We start from the raw sequence: 25504 nt of genomic DNA, 5'->3' as shown, positions 1-25504 counted from the left end.
TAAAAAACTAATATTATTGGACTTAATATTATATAGGTATAGCTAGGTTAAAATAAGGCACAAATTGTTACAAATTTAACAAATATAGAAGATCAAATGAAGGATATCTAAATGTTTTTCTAACATTTGTGATGGTTGGAAGACTATATATTTTTAGCTAATACACATAGAGTAAAATGCAAATTGGTGACTGAACGTTATCCGTTTTTTCATTTTAGTGGCCGAAATTTCAAATTTACAAATAGGTGGCCAGACTTTATTTTTATGTTTCAAAGAAATAGCTAAGGGCCACTTTTCTGAGAAAAAATAATGTTCTTTTCCTAAAAAAGTGGCCATTAGCCAACTCTTTGATGAATTAAGACAATATATAGCCACTGTATTGTAAATTTAAATTTACAACACCAAAATAATAAATGAATAAAGTTCGGCCACTTTACTATTTGGAAAAATATATAGAAGGAAAAGAATAATATGAAGAGTTGGTGCAAAAATAAAACGTGGGAAAACAGAGAAGAGAGAGTGCAAGAGTTGCAGACCACCTAGGAGTCTAATAGATGGAGAAACAAGGAGACTTGTGCTGCTACTTTCACGGAATGCGGACAGGTTACATCACTAAAAAAGGAAACTCAACCATTTTTTTCATTTATCAACAATTTAAATTCTATTTTTCTATTTTTTGATTTTATACATATTTAATTTGCTCTTCTTTGTTTCTTCTGTGGCTCTTCAATTTCAGTGTTTCTTGTTGCTGCATGCTTCTGTAAGTTTTCTTGGGTATGATTTAAATTCTGCACCTTTTTTCCATTGTCTGTAAAATTTTATTTTGGCCCATCTTTTCTTTCTGCATGTAATTCCCAAGAATCTTTTTGATTCTTGTTTGTTATGCTGTGGATGCATGGTTTTGTGAACAGACTTACATAAACGTTTGTTGTTCAAGTGGGCTATTAAAATTAGGTTTCGAAATGGTTAACTTTCTTTTTTTACTCTGTGAAATGAATTTTACTACTGAATATTTACTCTTTTTAGAGCTTAATGAATCCTGTTTATGCAGTTTTAGTCATTTAAGCATGTTTCAGATTGGGTTCAATTTCTTTGATGCTAACTTTGTAAAACTGTATTTTTTTTAGGTCATTCTTAAGTATATAAGAATACTTGTTCTGGTTGAAGATATCAATGTTCTCTGCATGTGTATTGTGATAGCATGGTCAGATTCTAGCTCTGAATCTGTAAAATGAATGATGTATCGGGATCTGCATCACCTAGATACGGTACTAATGATATGTGAAGTACTGATTTTTCTCTTGCTCGTTCTTTATTTTATTTGAGGAGAAGTTACCACGGTGACATGGTTTTTTCCAAACTGGTCCTGCAGAAAAGCAGAGGGAAGCGTTGATAGAGTGGTTAAATTGTACACTTTCTGATGTTAACTTGCCGGTACATTCTTCTGATGATGAGTTGAGAGCGGTGTTGCTAGATGGTAGCGTTTTATGTAGGATACTGAATAAACTGAGACCTGGTTCAGTTATTGAGGTACTTGGATGATTTTATCTTGCCTATATTTTCTGTTCATATTAGCTGTAGTTCTGATGGTTCTCTTACTCATATTTTGTTCTTAGTTAAGTGGTGTTGATCATGCTTCAAAAATGGGCATTGAAAATGTTAAAAAGTTTCTTATGGCTATGGACCAGATGGAGTTGCCTAGATTTCAAGTTGATGACCTAGAAAAGGTAAAACTGCTTTCAGTCGTATCATATACTAATATTGTTCTGAGTAATATGATTGAGAAGCAGTTTCATGGAGTTAATTGTTTTTTATCTATACAGAGATTAAACATCCTAATATTTGCAATATTAAAATTTTAAATATGATATCCATAGGCTAGTTTTTCTTACATATGTTTTATTAATTCAGGGATCATTAAAGACTGTCGTAGATTGTCTGTTCTCACTTAGAGCACATTTTATAGCTAACGCTGGAGGGTATGATCTTTTTACAACTGGTAAAGCATATCCATCAGGTACTTGTACTAGTATTAGATCAAAGCCTTCGGTACATCAGTATGGACATGGTGATTCTTCTCAGTATGGAGAAAATTATTCATCTGCAAAGCTGGGAGAACAAAAACGGAAAAGTGCATCAAACTCACAAGAGCTTAACTCTGTCATGCCACGTAAGCTCTCGCACCCTCTCTCTATATACCTAAGTTGGTTTTTAATATATGCAACCGTGTTGGTTTTACTGAAAACTATACTTTCTCGCAGAAACTGTATGGTTTTATGTTGTTCTGTTAGGTGTCTAACTTTACTTGAAAATCTTGGAAAGTTAGTTGTATATCTCATTTGCATTTTCCTCTATGATATAGATCCATCAACAACACTACCACATCATGCTGGCCACAAGTTTCATGAAGTGTTTCAGCACAGAAATGGGCACTTGGCAGATCTCCCCCCGGCAACGCTTTCAGAAATAATTAAATCAGCTCGCTTAGATGTATGTTATCTGGACTTTTTCTTTCTTGGCATAAACATTACATTCAAATATCTGTCAGATATTTATTTGTGATATTTTGAATCTGTCATGATATGATTATCTGGTATTTCATTTACAGAATGCGCCAACACAGTCACTGTTAAGCCTTATGAATGGAATAATTGATGAAAGCATTGAAAGGAAGAATAGTGAATTACCTGGTGTATGACTATCGAGAAACATAAGCATGACACCTGAATCATGTTTTCCTTCAAAATGGTTTCAAGTAGGTTGTGCAACATTCTAATATCAGTTTTTTTTCCATCAGCGTGTGGCATGCCTATTAAGGAAAGTCGTTCAAGAGATAGAGCGGCGAATCTCCACTCAAGCAGATCACATAAGAACTGTAATGTTATAAAGTTTTTAAATCATTCAGAGCACATATTAACAGTAATGTTGTAAAGTTTGTAAATTATGATTCATATTCAATACTCGAGTTTAATTACTTTATTGCATTTCTGCCCTGCAGCAAAATAACATGTTCAAGGCTCGTGAGGAAAAATATGAGTCAAGAATTAGAGTTCTTGAAGCCCTTGCAAGCGGGACTTGTCAAGAGGCACAGGTGATCATAACTAGAATGTGCATTTTTTAGACACTTTAAGTAAAAAAATCTCTTACTGTAACTGTTAAAAAGCCCGATAACCAATTTATTAACGCATTTTTATAGTTTGTTGCAAAACACTTCCAATTCATGAAGGTATCAACCTCATTTGTTTCTGTATTGTTCTCCTCCGAGTTCTTTTTGTTGTTTGTATGCTTGAATAAGAATTGTCATTCTTGTTCTTCTATATTCCTGAGACACACGTGCACTTTTCATCATTGATATATTAGGTGGACAAGATCAGTGTCGGAGAAAGTGATAAGGATGAGGAGCAAGATGTGGAGAGGTTAATAAAACAGACAAATAACAACCATAATGAAATTGCTACTCTGAAGCATGAACTAGGAATAGCTAAGAAAAATTATGAGCAGCTTCGGGCACAAATTAAAACAGAAACCAAGGAAACAAATAAATTTACGGTTCTGAAGCAAGAACTTGAAGCGCTTAAGAAAAAGTATGCGGAGCTCAGCTTACAAGTGAATGTAGAAGCCAAGGGTGCAAACGAAATATTGTGTTTGAAGCAAGATTTAAAAATAACTAAAAAGGATCATGAGCTGCATTGCTTACGAATGGAAGCAGAAGCCATAGGAGTTCAACAAGAGCTTGCCAAAAGACTAGAGCAAGTTACGCAGAAGTTTGAAGATTCCAAAAAGAGAGTTAAAGATCTGGAGGCCTATGCTGAATCCAGAAATGAGCAATTGAACAAAAAAGAGAACATATGCAAAACACTTATCGAATTTCAGCTTGGAGCATTGCGGGTATAGTGCCACTACATAATGTCTTTTCTTCCTCGGTAATTATGTTTATCTTGTATGCTATAATGAACTGGCAGAATCTTTTAGGAGTTGAAATCTTCTTCTCAAGCAATTAGGCATCAAATTGCAACAATACCAGAGAGTTACTCCGAGGACTTTAATCATTTAGGTTGTCTCTTTTATAGTGTGAACTTAGATGCATATAATGAACTTGTCATACATTTTCTCACTAATTATTTACAATAATGTTTAGGGGCAAAGATTGAAGTATTAGAAAAGGTAGCAAATAACTATAATGCAGTCTTAGATGAAAATAGGATGCTGCACAACGAGGTCCAAGATCTTAAAGGTACAATTGCCTAATTACAGTCTCAATTTTATGTAAGCTCGTATTTTTATTTCACGCTTGTATTTTCTTGAATAGGAAGTATCAGAGTATATTGTCGGATAAGGCCTTTCATGCCTGGACAGATGGGAATGCAGTCGATTGTAGAATATGTGGGTGAAAATGGGGAGCTAATAGTTGTAGATCGAACCAAACAAGGGAAAGAAGGTCCGCGTTCATTCAAATTTAACAAGGTCTATGGCCCAACAACTACTCAAGGTTCTTCATCTTAACTTTGTAATAAATATGTTATAATGCTACAATATACACAGTCCATGCAAATGTGTTATGATTCCTTCTGCCATTTGTCTTGAGCAATTATGGTCACCACTTCACTCTTAAATGTTGACAGTTGATGTGTATTCTGATACCCGTCCATTGATTCGATCAGTATTGGATGGTTACAATGTATGTATATTTGCTTATGGACAGACAGGTTCAGGGAAAACCTACACAATGGTATAACCTCCCCTCCCCCTCCCTATTGATCTTATATATAAATTTTTATGTTGTGATCTAGTACCATTGCTTACATGCAGTCAAGTGTTTTTGCAGATTGGCCCTGATGGTGCATCTGAAGAAGATTGGGGAGTAAACTATCGAGCTCTAAATGACCTATTCCAAATATCTCAGAAAAGAGGGGGAATCTATACATATGAAATAACAATTCAAATGGTTGAAATATACAACGAACAAGTGCGCGATTTACTTACAAGCGGTGGTTCACAGAAAAGATATCCTTCCTCAATATTTTGTCATATCTTACGAATACATGCTTCTAAACTAGATCAAATGGTGCATGAAATCCACCTTTTTTTGCAGCAAAATTTGTATGGTTAGGTGTATAACTAGTTGAACTTTGCGCTTGATGCTACTAAGCTGCCATTAGATCTCTTATATATTTCATGAGTTTGATAATTTAGAAATCTAATCTTTCTATTAAAGATGAAATTCTTGGATTCCTTGATTCGCAAACACTTGGGATTCTGACGGCTTCCCAACCAAATGGATTAGCTGTACCTGATGCTAGCATTCAACCTGTCCAATCAACTTCAGATGTGCTGGACCTTATGGAACTCGGATTGAAAAACAGAGCTAAAAGTGCAACTTCCATGAATGCAAGAAGTAGCCGATCACATAGGTTATTCACTATGACCTATATATTCATATAAAGTTTGATTTGTTTCTTATTGTTATTTTTAGTAGTTTTTTGGATGCAATAACGCAGTATTTTAACCATTCATGCTCGTGGGACGGATGTGAAGACTGGTTCCGTCTTGCGTGGTAGTCTTCACTTGGTAGATCTTGCTGGAAGTGAAAGAATAGATCGTTCAGAGGCAACCGGAGACGCACTGAAAGAAGCTCAACATATTAATAAGTCTTTATCTGCCCTTGGAGACGTCATATCTTCTTTATCACAAAAGAGTGCTCATATTCCATATCGAAATAGCAAGCTAACTCAAGTCCTTCAAAGCTCACTTGGTATATATCTTAGCATATCCAACTACATAGAATCCAAAATACTGCACATGTCCTCGACGATGACTTTTTACTCACAATATATCTGCTACAAACAGAGAATTCCATAAAGTTACTTCATCTTTCGTGTGTAGTGCAGACCCTTTTGGCACTAATAGATGGATATTTGTACTTTCAAAAAGATTAATAATTTCTCCATTACAAGCTGTTGATTTGTGTTTTAATCTTTCAAACATTGAGATAAAATATTTACATTTTCAACCAATGAAGAAGGTTTATCTCGTGACAGAAAGAGGGCTAGAAATATAAATAAAAGATTAACGGGTGATTTCTATTATTAGAGTGCTGATAAAAATTTTATGCATCGTACATATATTTCTATTTTAAACAGGTGGTCACGCGAAGACACTTATGTTCATACAGCTTAATCCTGACCTTACCTCTTTTTCCGAAAGCTTAAGTACCTTGAAATTTGCTGAAAGGGTATCTGGAGTTGAGCTTGGTGCTGCAAGGAATAACAAAGAGGGCAGAGATTTTCGAGAATTGATGGAACAGGTTCTTTATATGTACAGATTAATATTATGATATGAATAGCATGTGCTTTAGCTAATCCAGTTATATTTAAGGGTTTGTCTTGTGTGTGCCCATGGGCACATGCTAAGCACTAAAATCTATGAATTTGGATGGTTCTGGTTGGTGTGGTTTTTGTAAATGCAGGGGGTCTATCATTGTTAAAGAGTGTAAGCCAATCAAAACCATCCAAATTCATTGATTTTAGTGCTTAGCATGTGCCCCCGGGCACACCATTGATTAAACCGTATATTTAAAATGATGCTAATACACATTTCAATCTGTTGCAGGTTACATCTCTGAAAGACGCAATTGCAAAGAAAGATGAGAAGATTGAGCAGTTGCAACTGCTTAAAGATCAAAAGAATAGTAGTCAGGGTGTTAATGGTGAGAAAAGTACTACAGCATTAGCGAAGTATGGATCTGTGCCTTCAGTTCAAAAGTCCACGTCAGCCACTCCATTACGAAGCTCCAAAGTAACTTCTGGAAAAAGCTTTAGATCAGCTTTTATTCAGGGCAGCTCCCCGGACAATATTACAAAAAATTCTTCAGTTAATCCACAAGGGTCTTTGGATAACAAACGTCCAAAGGCATCTCTTAGGCATTCAAGATCTGCTGGTGAGAGTCGTACGAAGAATTCTTCTTTTAGTCCTGAACGGTCTTTGGATAACAAGAACCAAAAGGCATTGCTTAGGCATTCAAGATCGGTTGGCGAGATGACAGATCAGAATTTGTCTATAGATGTCAAAGGCATACAAATTAGTGATAGTGAAGGCGAGGGAGGATTCAGCGATGGCTCTGTTGTAAGAAAGATTCGAAGAGCACCTGACCGTGCAATGAGGTAGGAAATTCCTACATTCTTTCTAATATTATGCAACTCTATTGCACTAGAGAACAAGATTATATTGCACTGGAGAGTAAGAAATAGCTTTTGATTCTCAAATGATTTATTGCAGGCCTAAGTCATCAAACAGAATCCCTCGCTCTATTCCAAAACCGACTACAGCAAAACCTTCAAATGATGCTGCCAAAAAGTCGATAGGTACAGTCCTCTTTAACATTTAGCATCAAATATATGTGGCCCAAATAATGATCTATTTAACACTCTACAAACTTTTCCAGGTCAGATAAAATCTCCAAGTGGTAACAGTTTGGGATATAAATCAACGAGAACCTAGCAATAGAATTACAGAATTTGGTCTTTTTTCCCTTTGCAGTTCTCACATCTTTTTCTTCCCTTGGTTCAGTTAGTTTAATCCTTTTATCTGTTTATTCAGTAGTTTATTTAGTATTTAGTTCTATAGATTGTAAAATTATGCCTCTTTAGAAACTAAAATGTTCTGTTCAGACTTTATAGTATCGATCAGCTATTGCGAATTCTTAGTAGTGATAGAGATGATTCTGCAAAACTCAAGTATCAGCTAGCTAAAATCATGTCTGCAATCAAGAGATACTGAAGGGTTCATCCTACAATATTTGTAATTAAAGCATATATTCTGATCATTAAATAGGCTAGATAGATGGCGAGAATGAATACAGTAATTGATCTTTTTATATCCCTGTAATTGCGTTTATAGAATACAATATAATTCAAACCTTGAATATTGTTCTCTCTTATGGTATTAGAGCCTAGAACCATTTTTATTCCCCACCAGCTTCTTTTACAATGTCTTCTATTGATTCCCAATCCACCATTCCCAATAATTCTGATCCTACAAAATCCTTCATCTTTATTTCCCTTCATTACAGAATCAAACTCACATCCATGAATTATATCTCATGGAAAACTCAACTAGAGACAACACTTCTCGGATATGATATATACAAATTCATTGATGGTTCATTTCCTGCTCCCTCCAAAACATTAACCAAAGATCAAACCTTGTCTCATAATCCTACTTATACAACACGGTTCCATAAGGACAAACTTATTCTTGGAGCCCTTGTTAGAACCTTGTCACCAGCTATTGTCCCTTTCATCCCTCAATGTCAAAAACACTCGTGAGTCCTGGCAAACTCTTGCTAAAATTTTGCTAACCTGTCCAAAGAACATCTCGAACAAATCAAGGAACATCTTTGAAACATCACCAGCTTGCTTCTCTGGGGTCGTCCCTTGGAGTGGTGATAATATTGTAAATAGGATTCTTCAACAACTGAATGATCCAGTTTATGAAAATGCTGTCAATGTTGTTCATACCCGTGACACTCCCATCTCATTTGATGAATTACATGAAAAACTCATTAATCGAGAGCTCTCTATCAAACACAAAGTTTCCCCAATACACTATTTCCTTACTGTCAACTATGCTACTAAAAACACCTTCAAGAATAAACATCCAAACCTTTTTACTCATCATTCAAATGGCATTCTCCCTATTCCAACACAATCTCCGGTTCGTTCTTCTCGTCCTTATCAGGGATGTTATCAGTGGTGTTGTATTCAAGGACGTTATGCTACTCACTGTCTTATTTTTCGACAATAATTTCCTAATGTCATCCCACCTGCAAATCAGCCTAATGCCACACAAGCACTACCACAAAGTCGTTATGTATCAAAGCCATACTGATCCTCCCACCGCCCTCATGCATATGATGCCACTTCGTCAAATAGTTCTCAAAATGGTTGGTTACTTGATAGCGGTGCAACACATCATGTTACCCATGATCTTGATAAACCTGCTCTTCACTCCCCGTATGATGGTACGGAAGAACTTATCATCGGAGATGGTTTGGGTTTATCCATGACTAATACAGGTTCTACATCTTTCTCAACTCCTTCTCGTTTTTATCTTAGAAATATTCTTTATATTCCTTCTGTATCTCGTAATATAATCTCTATATTGCATCCATGAATGTTATCCACCCTCACCCGCCATTCACATCGCCACTTGCTCTCTTTCCACTAGTAATTGGCATCATTGATTAGGACATCTCTCATACTCTATTTTGCATCTTATTAGTTCAAATTTTAATTTCCCTTCCTAAATGTAATGGTTTCCATTGTAACTCATATGATTGTATTAAAGGTCACAAAATGTCGCTTTATCAAAATTCTATTTCCTTTCGTGGTCCTCTTGACGTTATTTATATAGATGGATGGTCCTCTCCTACCCTCTCATATGATGGCTATAAGTACTATATTCTTTTGGTTGATCACTTCACCAAATATATGTGGTACTATCCCTTCAAAAAGAAATCCTACTCTAAAGATGTCTTTATTCAATTCAATTTAAAATTAAAGAAATGTTTTCAAAGGTCAGTTGTTACCATATTCGGTGATAATGGGGGTGAATATAAGAGACTTGATCCATTTTTTGCTTCTCGTGGGATTATTCATCTTACTTCTCTTACACACACTCCATAGTATAATGGTTATTCTGAAAAACACCATCGTCGTATTGTGAATACACGACTTACTCTTAACTCGTGCTTCTATGCTTCACAAATACTGGATATTAAGGTTTGCTACTGCAGTCCATCTTCCAAATTATCACAAATTACGAAGTTTTGGATGCCTTTGTTACTCGTGGTTGCATCCATATACCTTTAATAAATTTGATCCATGATTTATATCTTGTATATTTGTTGGGTATTCTACGTCCCGGAATGCTTTATCTAAATCGAGAAACAAATAAAATATATGTCTCTCGCCATGTTAAGTTTGTGGAATAGACATTTCTATTTGCTTCTTCGAGTATGTTCGCCTATCCACCCACTATAGAAAATGTTGATCAATTTTGCACACTTTCACTTCCCACGGTACTCATAACAATCACCAACACTTTTTCTAATAATGAACACAATGATATGGACATCACCACTCCTTTCACCTTAATCATCTTCATCTTCTTCTAGTTACAAAAAATCTCCTACTTCACCCCCTCTTCCACTTGCTTATCGCACCAGATTACAAAATGGAATACGAAAAGCCACTGATAAACTCAATCTGACCGCTACTGTCCAAGATTTCTCACATGAGCCAATTAACATAAACCAGGCTCTTCGCAATCAAATATGGAAGAATGTTATGCAAGATGAGTTGATGCACTAATACTTGAGATTTAGTACCTCCATCTCCTTCGCAAAATCTCATTGGGTGTAAATGGGTTTATCATACCAAATATAATCTTGACGGTTTCGTTGAGCGACACAAGACTCGTTTTGTAGATAAAAGGTTTCACCAACAGCATGGTCTTGATTACATCGAAACCTTTAGCCCTGTTATTAAACCTTCAACCATAAGAACAGCGCTCTCTGTTGTAATGACTCAAAGAAGTATGAAAATATCATGTACACCAAAGTTATTAAGAAAAATTGTGTAATATAGATGTTTTAGATGTTGATTGATTATATTTCTAAAAAAATTATAGATTACATAAACGGATAATAAAAATTAATTACGTCACTAGACATTTGATAATAAATTTGGGTATGATTATTAATAAACTATATACGACAATGCTTAGTAATAATAATTAGAGTCATATTATGTACTCCAAAACTTGTACCAATTTTTTCTCAAATAACGTGACATACAAATGATTGATTTTGATTGAATGTTTTATGTGCATAGAAATGATCTCATTATTAAACTAATCGGACATTGTCAACAAGGATTTAGGAAAAAATTTTGATCACGATATTTAGGGTATCAAAAATTTTCCTAATCAAAAATATCTCGGAATACTATTGCATTTTATAATCACATACAGGTATTTCGCAATCATATATAAGTATATCGCATCCTAGATCATACAAACTCAAACCGAATTCGTAAAGTTATTTATTAATGATCAATTAATTTTGATTGAACTTTATATATAACATAACTAAAAAGATATTAAAAAATATATCATTATAAAATATATATGAAATATTTGAAATATGATTTTTGATTTTCAGAATAATAAATATATTTGAAATATATTTTTTATTTTATGATCAAATTTTTTTATTAAACTATTCACGATTAATAATGAAAAACTAAAAAAACAGAGGGAGTGTACTTTATTAAGTTTTAACAAAATATTTCGAAGAGTTTCAAAAATATGTCGGTACAACAAAATTATTAATTAATATTTTTATAAATACGAGAGTTAAAAATATTGTATTAATGGTACTAGCTGCTAGAAATCCAATAATCTCGTATCTCGCAAAACATCATCGTCTCCGAGCAGCTTAGAGCTTTACTGTCGGGGCCACAGAGAGATGTCGGAAATTGAGTTCAACGGCGGCGATGATTTCACGGGAATGACAAAAGATCAAATCTACGATCTTATGTCTCAGATGAAGGTATTCAATTTTTGTGTGTGTATTATATATGCTCAAGAACAATTTTACTAATAAATATGTAATTGTTGTTTGCAGTCATTGATTGATCAGAATGAGCAGCAGGCCAGGCAAATTCTCATTCAAAACCCTAAATTGACCCAAGTTCTCTTTCAGGTCTCTCTCCCTCCCTCCCTCCCTCTCCCATCTCTCTCACTCCCTCTCCCCTTACTCTCTCTCTCTCTCTCTCTCTCTCTCTCTCTTCCCCCCTCCTCTCCTCCTCACTCTCTCTCTATCTCCATCTCTCCCAGTGGCTTTTTTTTTTTTTTATTGACTTTACTAATCTTTAATTTATTTGTGGTTTTAGTGTTTTATTTTTGTGTTAGTACATTCTTGTTAATTTGTGTAGTTTTGACCTTTATGTGTGTGGTTTTGTATATAGGCTATGGTCGAATTGCTGTTTATATGTGTATATAGTCTAATACTTCTTTCGTCTCTTTTTACATGTCCATTTTGACTTTTGACCAATTAAATTGACTATACTTTGACTCAAATTTATATGTATCATATTACATATTATTGGAAAAAATAATAAAAATTATATCATTAAAATGTATATTTAGTCTATTTTAATATGCAACTTTTAGAATTTAAAAATAATGAATTGATAATTTGTAATATTTAGTCAAAAATTGGTCAATTTGACTTCTTGAAAATCAAAATGGACATGTAAATGGGGACTGAGGGAAAAGTTGAACTATGAGTCAAAATTAAGTTTGTGGTGATTGTTTTGAAATTATTACATAAGTATTGCATGTTTGATGGTGCATGTTGTCTGAGATATGAGACTGTCAGAATGAGAGAAAGAACGATTCATGAAGGATAAGTTTTGGTACGGTCTGCTTGTGAAATATTATTTTAACTCTTAGAAATGGGTAAGAAAAAACCCTACGGACCTTATAGCAACTGACACTGATAGATACAAACCAGATATACATACAATTGAACGATAGAAATCGAACAGGAGACAAAGATGAAACTCATCTTTTTATATGATTCTTGCAAATAGATACACACATTTATAATAAACACATATCTTGTATGTACTGATTTATTTATACATACAATTGTTGTATATGCACATGACTTGAGGATAATGAAGAAGACTTTGTTGAGGATCCGAATCATATTAGTGAAGATGATGATTTTGTGAGTACTGATGACAAAGAAGAAGATGAAGAATGGACTAACTTTGCAATTCTTTGTTACTTTGACTATAAATTGGTCTATTTGGCTCTATATAATGATGAATTTGGTTGATTTATCAATTAAATGTCTTCTTATCTATAAATTAGCAATATTCAACTTATATATCATTTATAGATGTATATATATCTGTCTTCGATAAATCCACGCATTTCACACTGCACGTTTAATAACACTGGGTGGATGGAGAGTATACATATATCAGAGTATTACTACAAAACTTTAGATCCTGAATCAACACATTATTTCTCTTTTTGTTTTTACTATAGATGATTTTCTAACAAATAATTAATGTACTAAAAGTTTACCATAGCGATTAGTTGATATATTATTATGACCAAGGGTGTAAAGATTTTGCTGTTTTTGCCCGCAATGGATGTGTCTTGCTAATGCGGAGAGTGCATATATCCTTGTTTTGCTCTTGTTATATGATATTGGCAACTTATATGTTTTTGTGCACAAGCACCGCTGTTTTATATCTAGAGCCAATATTTTATTTATATGATTGTATACTGTTAGTTGGGCAAAATTTGGTGGAGTACCCTTTAATGAAGTACTAATTGAAGACTATATGTTCTTCAAAATGTTTGGTTGATGTTTAGTAATCAGAACATATTGCACAACATATAGTGCTCCAATTAATACTCCATTAACCCGTTAAAGTTCAGCATTAATATATATAACAATTGTTAGGTGTTAATTATACATTTAAGGTTCTAGATATAGTATCAACAGTATCTTTTTTACGGGCAGTGTTATGTTCTAGACTTCTAGTACTCTCTCATTCTAATACTCCTTCAAAAGCTTAATGATCGAAATCCTCTTTATTTGATGAACAACCTAATTGGCTAAAATATTTATTCCTTTCCTGGACTCCAATAGGCTCAGATTATGCTTGGAATGGTGCGGCCTAACCAACCAGTATGTTCTTCTCTTCTTGCGGAACTTCTAATTGTTTTGTCTATTGTATAATATAAGTAATATATTTAGTATTTGTTTAGAATCAAAATATTCCACCACCACCATCACAACATCCGCAACAAGCAGCTCTGTCACCTCAGCAGACAAATGTGCATTCCGCTTTGCCATTGCTAGGTCAGACAGATTCGAAGGACCATACAAAGGCATCCCAGACCCCAAACTCTCTTCGGAAGCCAAATCAAACCATGATGCCAGTGTCTTCCACATCTATTCCTGCTTCAAACAGTCAATCCCATCCCTTGCAGTCACATCTTTCGCAGTCAGCACAGCAGCCTCTTAATGCTCAAGTTACAACAATGCCAATTCAACAACCACCTCAATTTCAGAACATGTCTCATCCATCATTTCATTCAGTTTCTCCACAACCCGCTTCACTTCCACAACCCCCAATGTCTAGTGCATCAACTCAGTTACAACAACCATTACAGACAAGTGGCATGCCCCAGATGCATCTTCAACCAGCTATGCCATCTCTAGCAAGGCCAGCATCAATGCCAGCTTTTGGTCATCAGCCTAACAGTCAGATGGGACCCAATGCTTCCTTTCAGCACTCAAACACTGTTCAGATGCATCATTCTCAACCCATGTTTCAGGTGAGGATATTTAGTTTTTTTAGTTCCTTGTAAGCAAATATATCTAACATGTATGTATATATATATAGCAACAAAAAATATACTCTTATAGTATTTGAGTAATGATGGAGAATCAAAGGGGTGTCTGAGCAATGCCAATAAACATGCTCCTATTCCTAGAAGAGGTCTACAGTGTGATGTCCACCTCCCCCTCCCCAATTCCTAAATTTTCTCAAGTTTCTGGAGAATATATAGTAGTAACAGTTTTTTTTATCTATTTAAATCACTTAGTCAGGTCAGAACCATCCAGCTAGTATGGGACATTCAATGTTGCAGGGACATCAGCCACCACGTCAGTCACAGTATCAGGTATGGAATACTTCCAATAATCATTTAAGTCGTGTATTAAATTAATTTGATGATTCCACTATGAAATAAGATACAGATCCATTATTTACTCTACTACCTCGTAAGACTGGCAATTTTTTTTTCTAATATATGTCTGAATCAGTGACTTAAAAACATTTTTCTGGTGAGGGAAGGATTGGTATTGTGGTGTAATAAATAATTTGCAAAGTTTATATCTGATTTAAAAATTATCTCCTATTATGATTATTTTTAATTTACTTGCTACGTGTTATTCATTCTCTCTCTATATATATATATTTATAATTTATCTTCCTTTGCAGGGAGGAAGTCCGCAATTAGGGATGGAATTTAATCAAACCGGAGGTCCCATGCAAGCTGAAAGAGGATCTCCTTGGATTCCTGGTTTAAGAGATAATACCACTGGAGCTCAAAATCTCCCAGGACCGCCGTCATTTATGGCTGGTCAAATGGGTCCCACTAGTCAAGCTCCCCGGCCACCAGCTGTAAGTTCTATCTACAATATCACAATTTAGTAGGCAAAAGCAAATTGGCAAGCATTTAACACTTTTTTAGCCTCCACGCTCACTTGTATTCTAAATGGTTGCAGCTAAGTTCGGATATGGAATCAGCCCTACTTCAGCAAGTCATGAGCCTTACACCAGAACAAATTAACCTCCTTCCACCAGAGCAGAGGAACCAGGTGCTTCAGCTGCAACAAATGTTGCGTCAATCACAGTAACTTCGTTCAGCATCCATCATTGCCAAAGAACTGGGAATTCCATCTTGAATGATGATCTGACTGCTTAATCATAGGCATTTCTGGAAGCTAACAGGATTTGACTGCTATCAGATGTTTTCATTATCTTCTGTACTCCTTTTCATGATATGGTGACTATAAATTTTGTATCGAATTATGCTTTTAGCAATGTCTTGGTTATGATTTGTAACTAGTGCCAGAAAGGATTTTATCATTTTAAGGTAGATGGCTGGTGCTCATGTTTTATTGAATGAAGTTTCATAAATAATTTACTTTTTTGTCAATGTGTGAAGAAACCAGAATATGCATGGTTTTCATGCTAGTTCTAATGGTTGCTCATTACACCCTGTCTTACTTGAGAAACTATGTCCAAAATATAGTAAATACTTTTTATTTGGAGTTCCAAATTAAATACCATTCCGGCCCTGATTGAACGGCTGAAAGAACTTAAAACAGGGACTGTGTAAATTCCCAGAGTGCAATAACTCATAGGTTACAAACGACCGTCTAAATACAAAAACTCGAAAGACTCAAATTGAAGAAACAAAGTAGAGCCCCAACTGCTAAAAAATATCATATCAAGTATGAAGGATACCAAGCCGCATTTACTTTGTATTTCATGTTTTCTCCTATTAGAAGATTTACATTCAAAAGGGTGATTACCCAGCTTTATGCCAGTTATATTATAAACAAAAGTGTTTCCATTGTGAATGCGTGATTGTTATTTTACTAGCAGGACATTCAATCTCGGACATTTACTTGCATCAGTCAGAAGACCTGCTCAACGAGGGTGAAGAATTTATGATTTCCTGACCAAGTTCGTTTATCTTGCTGAGTAGAAGCATCTGCTCAGTCTCCAGCTGAATAGCATACTCTTCCTGCAAATCATGGAGGCTTTCCAGCTCGCTGAGGGATGCTGAGAGCTCCCCGAGATTATCATCATCAACTAATGACCGACACTTCAGCATCATTTGCTTCATCTGACCAGTAGATATCATTTAAAAGGTGATTAACTGAGATTACTATGCAGAAAAAAATAAATGATTATACTATGGATAATGAGGCAAGTGCGAAAAATTTAAGAGAAAGGAATTAATATTAGAATGCTCAATTGCAGGGCTATAGATTATTAACCAACATGTACAAGATGGATGTAGGAAAATGATACGTAAGTACTATATAAGAAATTCAGTATGATATAAATATATTCTTTCACAAGATGCATCAGATGGACTGAGAACTTTAAAATGCATTCCAAGTTGATGCACGTAAAAACACAAACTTCGTGGAGATGTTGATTTTGTCTTTAAAAAAGTTTAGACATTTCAAATGTTTTTTTAACAGGTGATGGTTCTAAGTACTGTAATTTTATGTATACTCATTCTTACTTGGCTAGATATCTGGCGTGATTTAGATGAATCTGACTCTCCACCCAAACTTGATTTCTTTTGCATCTCTGGAACTCTTCTTGTAATTTGTACGTGTATTTCTCCTCTTTTTACTCCTTGAAGTGGTATCCACTTGTCAGCCATCTGGTTTACTGGCAGACCTTGATACTCTACAACACAATCACCTATATTCGAAGTGGGAAGCAGAGCATTGTAGTCTTTCACGTGCAACTCCAAAGGGCTGCCATCATCTGGAAATTCTAAAGTTTGGTTCCACTTTGGGTTAAGCGTTTTATACATTATCTGCAAGAGAAACATGACAAACAAGTCTACAGATGCAATGCAGTTGTAAGAAAAACTTTTACAGACCACAATAGTTTAAGTTGAAATACCGTAAATAAATTACAGAAGTCAAAGTTGAGTTTTTGGAAAAACAATGTATCAACTTTCGAATCGCTTTGCTACTAACCTTAGTCTTTCTCTTCAGGTTACCATATTGTACTCTAACATAGGGATCACTTGTCCCTCTAATATCAGCAGCGATGAGGTCTCTTCCTTCAATAAGAGAAAGTTCAATCCAACCATTGCCTGAGCCTCCATTTGAACCCTAAATATAAGCAAGGGACACATATAGTACTAATTATATAAACATGATATCTATAATAATAAAGAGAGATACATACGAAAAACTTGATAAATGGAATGTTGATCCTATGGAGTGTCTTAGCTACGATATAAAATCATGCATGCCTGTTGACAAAACTCATGTAGGAAAAACTGTGACAAACTTGGCTGTGCTCCAATGTCGGCATTACAAATCATTCAAAAATTACTGGCCAAATCCCAACTCCAGTTAGGGCATCAAACTCAATAAATAGATAAAACTGACATTGGCCTTTAAATTCTAAAACTAGATCCAAAACTCGGCAGACACTAGTGGACTGATTCCTCTCATAGAAGGATGACTACTACATATCTTTTCTGACAAACATTCAAAGAACTAGGTCTACACCGATAGAATCAATTATACTGATGCAAACCCTAATACGTTTGATAAATTATAGGCCAGTTAGTTTGAATTGCATGACCAGTGATCTAATGATAGCCAGCAAGAATCAAATCTAAACTTCAGTATTGCCCATACCTTTGACCCTTCGCTATCATCAACATTTACTGCTTCAATTTTCAGATGTAGTTCTCCCAAACTCACTTTTTCAAGAGGGATCCATACATCTCTTGTTGACCCTTCTATCAGCCCGTCCAGATTAACTCGCGCACTACCTAGGTTCTCATCCCCAAAGGTTTCTTCGCTATAAAACCTTATCTTTAGATATTCACTGTCGCCTACCTCGTCAAATTCGAACTTCTGGTTCCAGATAGGATTTGAAGTATTTTGTTTGCTTCTAGTCTTTAGTTGAACCTAAAAAGAAGAACCAAATTATTGTAGTTTTACAGTCTAAAAAGCTAAATTGTTTTGATTACTCTTGTTAGCCTTTTGAAATGTTAAGCCACAAAATATACCTTCCCATACTGGAGCTTCACATATAAATCACACTTTCCAGATTTATCTCTAACCATAAGGTCCTTTCCTTCAACAACAGTTACATATATTTTTCTTCCAGTTCTTGTTGGAAAATTAGAAGACCCATACAGTGATGATGCTCGAGAGTTGAGATGGAAATTGTTCAAGCTGTGTGAGCCATCAGAATACTGCCATTCTTTTAGTACAAGTTTTACTGTTAACTGCGAATTCATTTAACAAACAAATGGTGGTCAAAGAACTGCAAATTTCAGTTACTGAAGTTATTGAATTTATCCTAAGAAAATAGTGATTGATGATATTGAATTCTTATAGGAGTTGCATAAAAAGAAAGAAGGGGACATACTTCTCCTGATTCAACTCCCTCGAAGGGAACAGTTAACTCAACCTCTTTCCCACAAAATTCTGCATGCTTGGCAATCACACTTGATTCTGCTCCAACTGCCCAAAACATTGTAGAGTCATCTGCCACATATTTCATCTGAAATCACGGGGAAAAAGAACCTAGATGTTAACTGATCCCCTGTAATATAACATTATCAGTACGAAAGTATCAACGCTGCAAAAAGCTAAATCCAGTAAATGGGTAAGGGTTGGGTCTGAGTAGTTTTACAACTAGGTGTACTAACTTCTTATTTCTATATTTTATGTTTTCATTTTACCATTTTTATTCCTGGACATAAATTTACTCGAAAATTTATTGCCTGACAAGGAGCCAAGGACGAAACTTCAAGAAAGTCTATGTACATGTTTTATGTCTTATGCCAATATCTGAGTTACATAACTATCATGCATAACCAAGAGGCCATGTCAAAGGATGCAGAAATCCACCAGTAATAAAGCCTATTCTATTGGTAAAAAGAGGTTTACAGTTCGAGCCTCAGAGGTGGCAGGTGTGCATGTGAGTATCAATTTAAAGGTCCAAAAAAATAACCACTATATGAAATATAATGTGAAAACATTCAAATTTTGGAGTCACGGATCTATATCTATATGCAAGACCATTGAAAAGGAGTTGCAGGAGGAATCATTGCAATGTTCGTGATTATTATTCTCAGTACCTTGATTTCACAGCTTGTCAGATAGTCATACTTCACATTCCCTGCCTTGCATTCATAAAGATTTAATCTCAGGGTCCCGGTATCTTCATGTAGAACCATATTAAATGTTGAGCCCCATTTAGGGGATGTGCCCTCCCTCACTCCTGTCTTTCTGCTTAAATCTCCAAGTTCAACTTCTACAAATGTCAGCATATCTTTATCATCAAGGTGTTCTATTGTATAACTGCCTTTTACAGACTGTTGCCCTCTGTAAGGGCTTCCCTTTAAGTGAACCCTAGAAAGTTTGTCTGCTGAAAGGACAGTCACATAAAGTATGCCTCCGACTGCCTTCTTCCTTAACTCAACCGCTGGTAGAGAGAAACAGCGGCGGCGAGGTTCAACCATTGTCTTTATTAAACTGTCAGTTATAATTTTAACCTGGGAATATAAATGCAATAACTTGTAACTGAATATTTAAAAGGACCTATAAGAAAGATCGAAACCTCTAAGCACGTTGAAGCATGTAATTTGAACTGAATATGCATTTATACCAATCGGAGAGTAGCAATAATGCCTTAAGTATTAGTACTACAGTCTCAAGTCTCAACATACAAGTAACAACCACATGTCTTACCCGGCTTTAATAAACATGTGGGTAATTCCTCAGTCCCTTTGTACGTGGATGTTTAACCATCATATTCATATCTCAATAGTAATTAGCAACAGGGAAGCAGCCTACTATTTTTATTAGTTCTACTTAAAAGCTATTATATATGTGTTGAAGACTTGTCGCCCATGAGTCCTTAATGAGTATTTTTAAGAAAATTATATTCTACAAAAGACTTGATATGTGCTATATATACTGGTAATATACAGTCTCTTACTGTCTGTCTGACACAGAACAGAGGTAGCACTGATATCAGCGATCTACCACGATGCATGAATTTTCACCGCCTATTGTCGTAGAAGACAAAAAAAAACCCGACCAATATCCCTGAATAAAAAAATAAATGCTATAATAAAAAAGTTTAGGCTGCTTATCACCCTCATTTTAGAATTTTTGTAATAATAAGATTATCTCCTAGTATAATGGCACTTTTCAACTGATCCGTAAACTGTTGCACGAATGACAATTATATAAAAATGAGAAAATAAGTGTCATTTAAGATATATATGGAGTCGTATAACACAAATAATTTTAAAGACAAACCAGCCATGATGAAACGCCTGGTAATTCTGTTGCAGGTAGTGATTGGCTTCCACCACTTCCAAATGCAACACCTATTCTAACCTGTGGAGTTGATAGAAAAGAGTACAATACTGCTTTTCCGTCCAGAACTGGCATCAAAAGGAGCTGCATTTACATATTGAAGAAATTTAAAATTCAAATTTCACCAGTGAGATATAGAAGCGAATAAAATAAGTGTGTACAACAAGCAAGATTGCTTAATTTACAATACACATCACTGATGAAGAAGAGACCTAATAGAGACAATATGACATCTTAATGAATATCGGTAGTTCTGGAAGTGAAAAAAATATGATTTTGTAATATAAAATTCTTCGCTCTAAGTTTACAAACTCTTAAATAATGATGATGGTCTCGGATTTGATGTCTATGTTCCTTGTCATCCAATTTGCATGCTATAACATTTAATAATTGTTAATAGGCTATTACGTTGCACAATTGTCCTAGGCCTTGATCCACTATCACGTTGAGAGCAGACATATAACTGGACATATACATACTTCACTGAATTTTTTTAAAATTTTTTTTTTAAAAAAGAAATAGGGATATAAAAACATTATGTGGCATATACTGCAGCATCTACTTTCACCAAAAGAAAAAAAAAACAAAAGGAGGCATCTACAGCACAGGATTTCTACTTACGTCACCCTTGATGTGGATGCTATTAATGACTATACGAGCAGCTCCCAGTAACGGCTTTGCTAATTTAGCGAGCAACATAATACTCATGTCAGTAGTATCCCAATCAAAACCCAGATGCATAATTCTCTGCCAAAATAAAAAATGTAAGTGATTTGTCCAACGTATTTCTAAGCAATTAAACCATGTCTATCAGTTTATGTCATCCGGGAAGAATGGTAATTTTTGCACAGCTAAAAACAAATAGATAAGCAGTTTGTCCTTTTACATACAGTCATACAGAGATATATATGGTTTTAAGGTGGTCAACTATCGAGGAACACCATTGCTTATGTTTCCAGTTCCATTAATGCAATTAATGAAATCCATGATATTTTTTTCTAGTGTTTGATCCAAATAGTAGGTCGAAAGAAAGTCCTAAAGTTCCACATTGGTATCAGCAACTTACTGTGAGTTTTAATGGGCCTATTGGCAGCAGCGCATTCAGCAATCTACACAGAGTAGGTTGCCAAAAGGTGCCTTTTAAGACGAAGTCGACCAGTATAAACAAGATTACAACATTTTCTTGACTTGGCTCAATGAGAACAAAAAAATACTTTCAGATAGCTGGAAGACTTCTTCTAGACATTACAAATGTACAAAATAAGCTTGCAAACCTGATCACCTAATGTTGACCAGCGAGTCCCGTTAATTCCCAAAATAGGAGGGCATGAACCGAGTGAAAAAGCTTGCAGTTCAATCTTTTCCTGGATGAAAAATTTGTATATATTCAGCATGCAATAGAGTACATTAGAAGCTATTAGTTATAAATATACATATTTAACAAACTTACAATGAGCCTGGATTTTCGCTGCTTTAGGCGTTTCTGTAAGAAAAATAGGTCTATCATGAGTTCATAATTGAAAATGAAAAAGAAAAGGCAACCATATGCTGACTTATCCTTAAAGACTCATGGACACAGAGAGCAAGAACAAAAACAATTACCTCAACAATAGATGAAAACCTAATAGAAAGCTTGGGGCAGATATATTCCGGCCAAATTTCTATCAGTAACTTGTTTAGCCATTCACAGTGCTCCAATGGAGTCAAAGGCTGCACTTGTATGCAAGTGGATCATTAAGAATGACGGTCAGTTTGGAATTTCAATTAGAAGGGGAAACTAAAGCTTAATCTACCGATGTTTGTAAGACGACTTGTTTCCATTTTTTGTTCATGTCTTCCACAAGGTTACGCCTTTGATTGCTACCATACTGCATAAAAGGTTGATAGTTCATGTACTAAAACTTCTTCACTGTATATGTTTAAACTTTACTTAAAAGCTATTATTAAGAACAAAAGAAAATGTAAAAATAAAAAAAATTCAAGCACACATATTTAACTACCACTTTTTAGCTATCTTATTAATATTAAAACTTATTCAAGCATCTACTTTGATCATTACCGCATGCTCTGTTCTGTATTGCATACCTACTCTTTCCTAAAGCAAAAAATATCCATCTTAAAGGTCAATTTTTCTATGTGTAACAACACCAAGAGAATGTAAGTATTCCTGGACCCAGCCGAGAAATACTCATGCTACCCAAGGAAGCGGACACCTTGACCCACAAAGTCCAACCACCATACTTCGATATTTTCAGCTTGATCATGTAAGTAGTATGATCACGTAAAACACAAATCTTCCATCAACATAATACACTAAATCTAACGAGAAATTACAAAGCTCCTGTTTTTTGTCTATGAAGAAGTGGATTACATCAAATTGCAGTCATCAGAAGCTTGTTTAAATAACAGATTCATCGGAAGCTTGTTAGAGTAACATACATAATCTTTAACTGAGCCTCATTCATAACAATGTATGATATAAGACATCAGCATGATTCAATAATATTCACAAACTATTATAAAAACTCTTTATTTGAAACTCTTCATATATTTAAACCAAACATAAGATGCCAACTGAGCAACGAAACATAGTCAAATTGCAACATACATTACTGATTACCCTATAAGAAAACTCAAAATTTGAGAGGGCAGTGACCCCCCCCCCCCCCCCCCCCTCCCTCTTCCCACCAGGCCACCACGATGAATTGAACTAGCATATGCATAGTCAGGTGTTCTTTGTTATGGGAGTTTTTGTAACCAACATGGTGAAACATACATGAGCTTTTATGACCTAGTGGTTAAATCCAGTACCCCACTTAAACACTGGTAAGACTATATTTTGAGTCAAGTTGAGCTCTATCAAACGAGGTGAATTTTTAGCATTTCCAGATGAGCTGAGCTTTTGAGCTCAATACCTTATCATACAAGTCGAGCTCAAGTTTTACATGTAATTTAGTCAAGCTAGTGGACTTCGAGCTGACTCATGCAAACAGAATCTAGATTCACTAATTTTATCTAGAAAGCCGTATCAAACTCGACTCGTTATTGATTAATATGCGATTATGCAAACCGAGCGGAGATAGAAGAATTTGAGCTACTCGCTAGAAGCTTGTCTCCAATTACAGTCCTGAGTACATTAGGGATCATCCAGTTCCAGTCCAAAATAATCTGATTATAGATAAGTATTAACACATGTACAAATGTATATACAGTAAACCCCTCCTAAAGCCTTAAAGTTTTCAAAGAGTAGGGAGCATGTCACCTACCAATAACAGTAAGAAGAGAAATGCCAGAATCATACAGTTCAAGAAAAGCATAAATGAGATGACCATTTAACTAAAAGGGTCCAAGCAACACATACAAATTAACTTTTTCGGCTACAAATCGACCAAGAGAGCCAAAGCAGCCAAAAAATAAACTCAATGCAGATATCATAAAGACATAAAACATATAATTCTACTTCACAAAACAAGCAAACTTTACAAACAACATTAAGCCCAAAAATTAACAATCACAAAACACTTCAAAAAGAATCAAAAACCACCTGCAAAGTAGCCCAAACAGCAACAACAAGAGGAACCCAATTAGAAACAGAAAACACCCACTTCTCAACTAACCAACAAATCAAAACCAAAGGTACTACAAACACAATAAAAGCCTTTTCCACCATTAATTTGTTCACCAACTCAATCACATCACCCAAATCATAGCTTCGTTTTCTTCTCCTCATTCTAAAATCAAGAAAATCCCAGCTCAGTGATCAACTTTTTTTCTCCCAATGCTCTTACACAAACATGACAAAGCTATGACTTTCTGAATCTAGGAGACCAGAACAGTAATACCCATATCTTAGTTTTGTCTGAAATGTAAAGATTAATGATTCTTTTCTTGACGATCAGAGCACTAGCAAGTCATTTTCTTGAAATGATTATAATAATTATTGTAAAATAATTTTAAGACAGCGGAGCTGAGGGGTTTATAAAGTGGGGACAAGTGAAAAGTCGCCTAGGATTTTATTTGACCCGGATTTTTCGAAAAGGTCAATGAGATATTTCATGGGCCCTACAAAATGCGTGATATTGTATTAAATTATTGCGGTCTATATATATTATTTTCATGTCACAAAATAGTTGTAACTTTGATTTTATACACGAAAATTGAGATATAAAAGACATGATTTCATATTTTTTTTAATATTTTTTTAAATAAAATGTATATGTTAAATTTATATTTAAAAAGAGGAAAAATAATATATAAAAATATATTATATTTGCACCTCAAAAAGTTTAACTGAAATTTTTTGACATAAAAAGTATTATTAGTATGATATGATCACCGTGGTATTACATATTTGTCCATAGTTTTTGGCAACAAGGAAAAAAAGCATAAACTAATCACATCTTTGGACAAATTTTAATTCCACTTTTCATATTGACGAAGTCACCCTCATATTATAATCATTGAATGTTATGAATGATGTTATGGACATATTTTGTGATAATGTGCACAAAAAATTATTTTATAGAAATTTACCTATAAGATATATAGAGAATCATGAGACAGAAAATTCAACTGCAGTAAAAAGTCTCGAGAAGCAAATAATTTTATTTGACCGTTGTACATTGCTAACATTAGAAAATGAAATAATCGAGAATCTCACATGAAAAAAATGTCTTGTTTATGTATTATATTTTGAAATTACTTCTCAACACACACAACGATGAAAAAAAACAT

At 34.8% G+C, this 25504-nt stretch overlaps 3 protein-coding genes across 3 annotated transcripts; 2 read left to right on the top strand and 1 right to left on the bottom strand.

The window, feature by feature from the left end:
* The first annotated feature begins 1231 nt into the window (after nucleotides 1-1231).
* On the top strand, nucleotides 1232-7384 carry LOC108225629 (kinesin-like protein KIN-14C). The gene is made up of 19 exons (XM_064079537.1): nucleotides 1232-1268; nucleotides 1373-1530; nucleotides 1617-1727; nucleotides 1912-2170; nucleotides 2363-2490; nucleotides 2609-2692; nucleotides 2798-2875; nucleotides 2999-3091; nucleotides 3361-3888; nucleotides 3973-4054; nucleotides 4139-4234; nucleotides 4310-4489; nucleotides 4623-4729; nucleotides 4826-5004; nucleotides 5247-5411; nucleotides 5499-5752; nucleotides 6141-6304; nucleotides 6610-7160; nucleotides 7276-7384. Exons 1-19 carry the CDS (start codon nucleotides 1232-1234, stop codon nucleotides 7382-7384), a joined length of 3363 nt encoding a protein of 1120 aa, XP_063935607.1.
* A 4052-nt stretch (nucleotides 7385-11436) lies between these two features.
* Nucleotides 11437-15816, top strand: LOC108224444 (cleavage stimulating factor 64). The gene is made up of 7 exons (XM_017399079.2): nucleotides 11437-11611; nucleotides 11687-11764; nucleotides 13736-13774; nucleotides 13855-14427; nucleotides 14698-14775; nucleotides 15096-15278; nucleotides 15383-15816. Exons 1-7 carry the CDS (start codon nucleotides 11528-11530, stop codon nucleotides 15512-15514), a joined length of 1167 nt encoding a protein of 388 aa, XP_017254568.1. The 5' UTR covers nucleotides 11437-11527; the 3' UTR covers nucleotides 15515-15816.
* Nucleotides 15817-16067: 251 nt separating this feature from the next.
* LOC108224878 (synaptotagmin-5) lies at nucleotides 16068-24714 on the bottom strand. Its single transcript, XM_017399621.2, has 14 exons — nucleotides 24315-24714; nucleotides 22564-22638; nucleotides 22373-22480; nucleotides 22221-22253; nucleotides 22045-22134; nucleotides 21392-21517; nucleotides 20711-20854; nucleotides 19522-19938; nucleotides 18807-18941; nucleotides 18442-18663; nucleotides 18065-18340; nucleotides 17390-17527; nucleotides 16921-17223; nucleotides 16068-16512 (listed from the first exon to the last, which is right to left on the bottom strand). Exons 1-14 carry the CDS (start codon nucleotides 24498-24500, stop codon nucleotides 16297-16299), a joined length of 2469 nt encoding a protein of 822 aa, XP_017255110.1. The 5' UTR covers nucleotides 24501-24714; the 3' UTR covers nucleotides 16068-16296.
* Between the last annotated feature and the right edge of the window lie 790 nt (nucleotides 24715-25504).

Source organism: Daucus carota, chromosome 6 (genome assembly GCF_001625215.2).
Source record: "Daucus carota subsp. sativus chromosome 6, DH1 v3.0, whole genome shotgun sequence".
Taxonomy (NCBI): Eukaryota; Viridiplantae; Streptophyta; class Magnoliopsida; order Apiales; family Apiaceae; genus Daucus; species Daucus carota.
The sequence above is the reverse complement of the archived record's forward strand: the minus strand, read 5'-3'. Positions and strand labels throughout refer to the sequence as shown.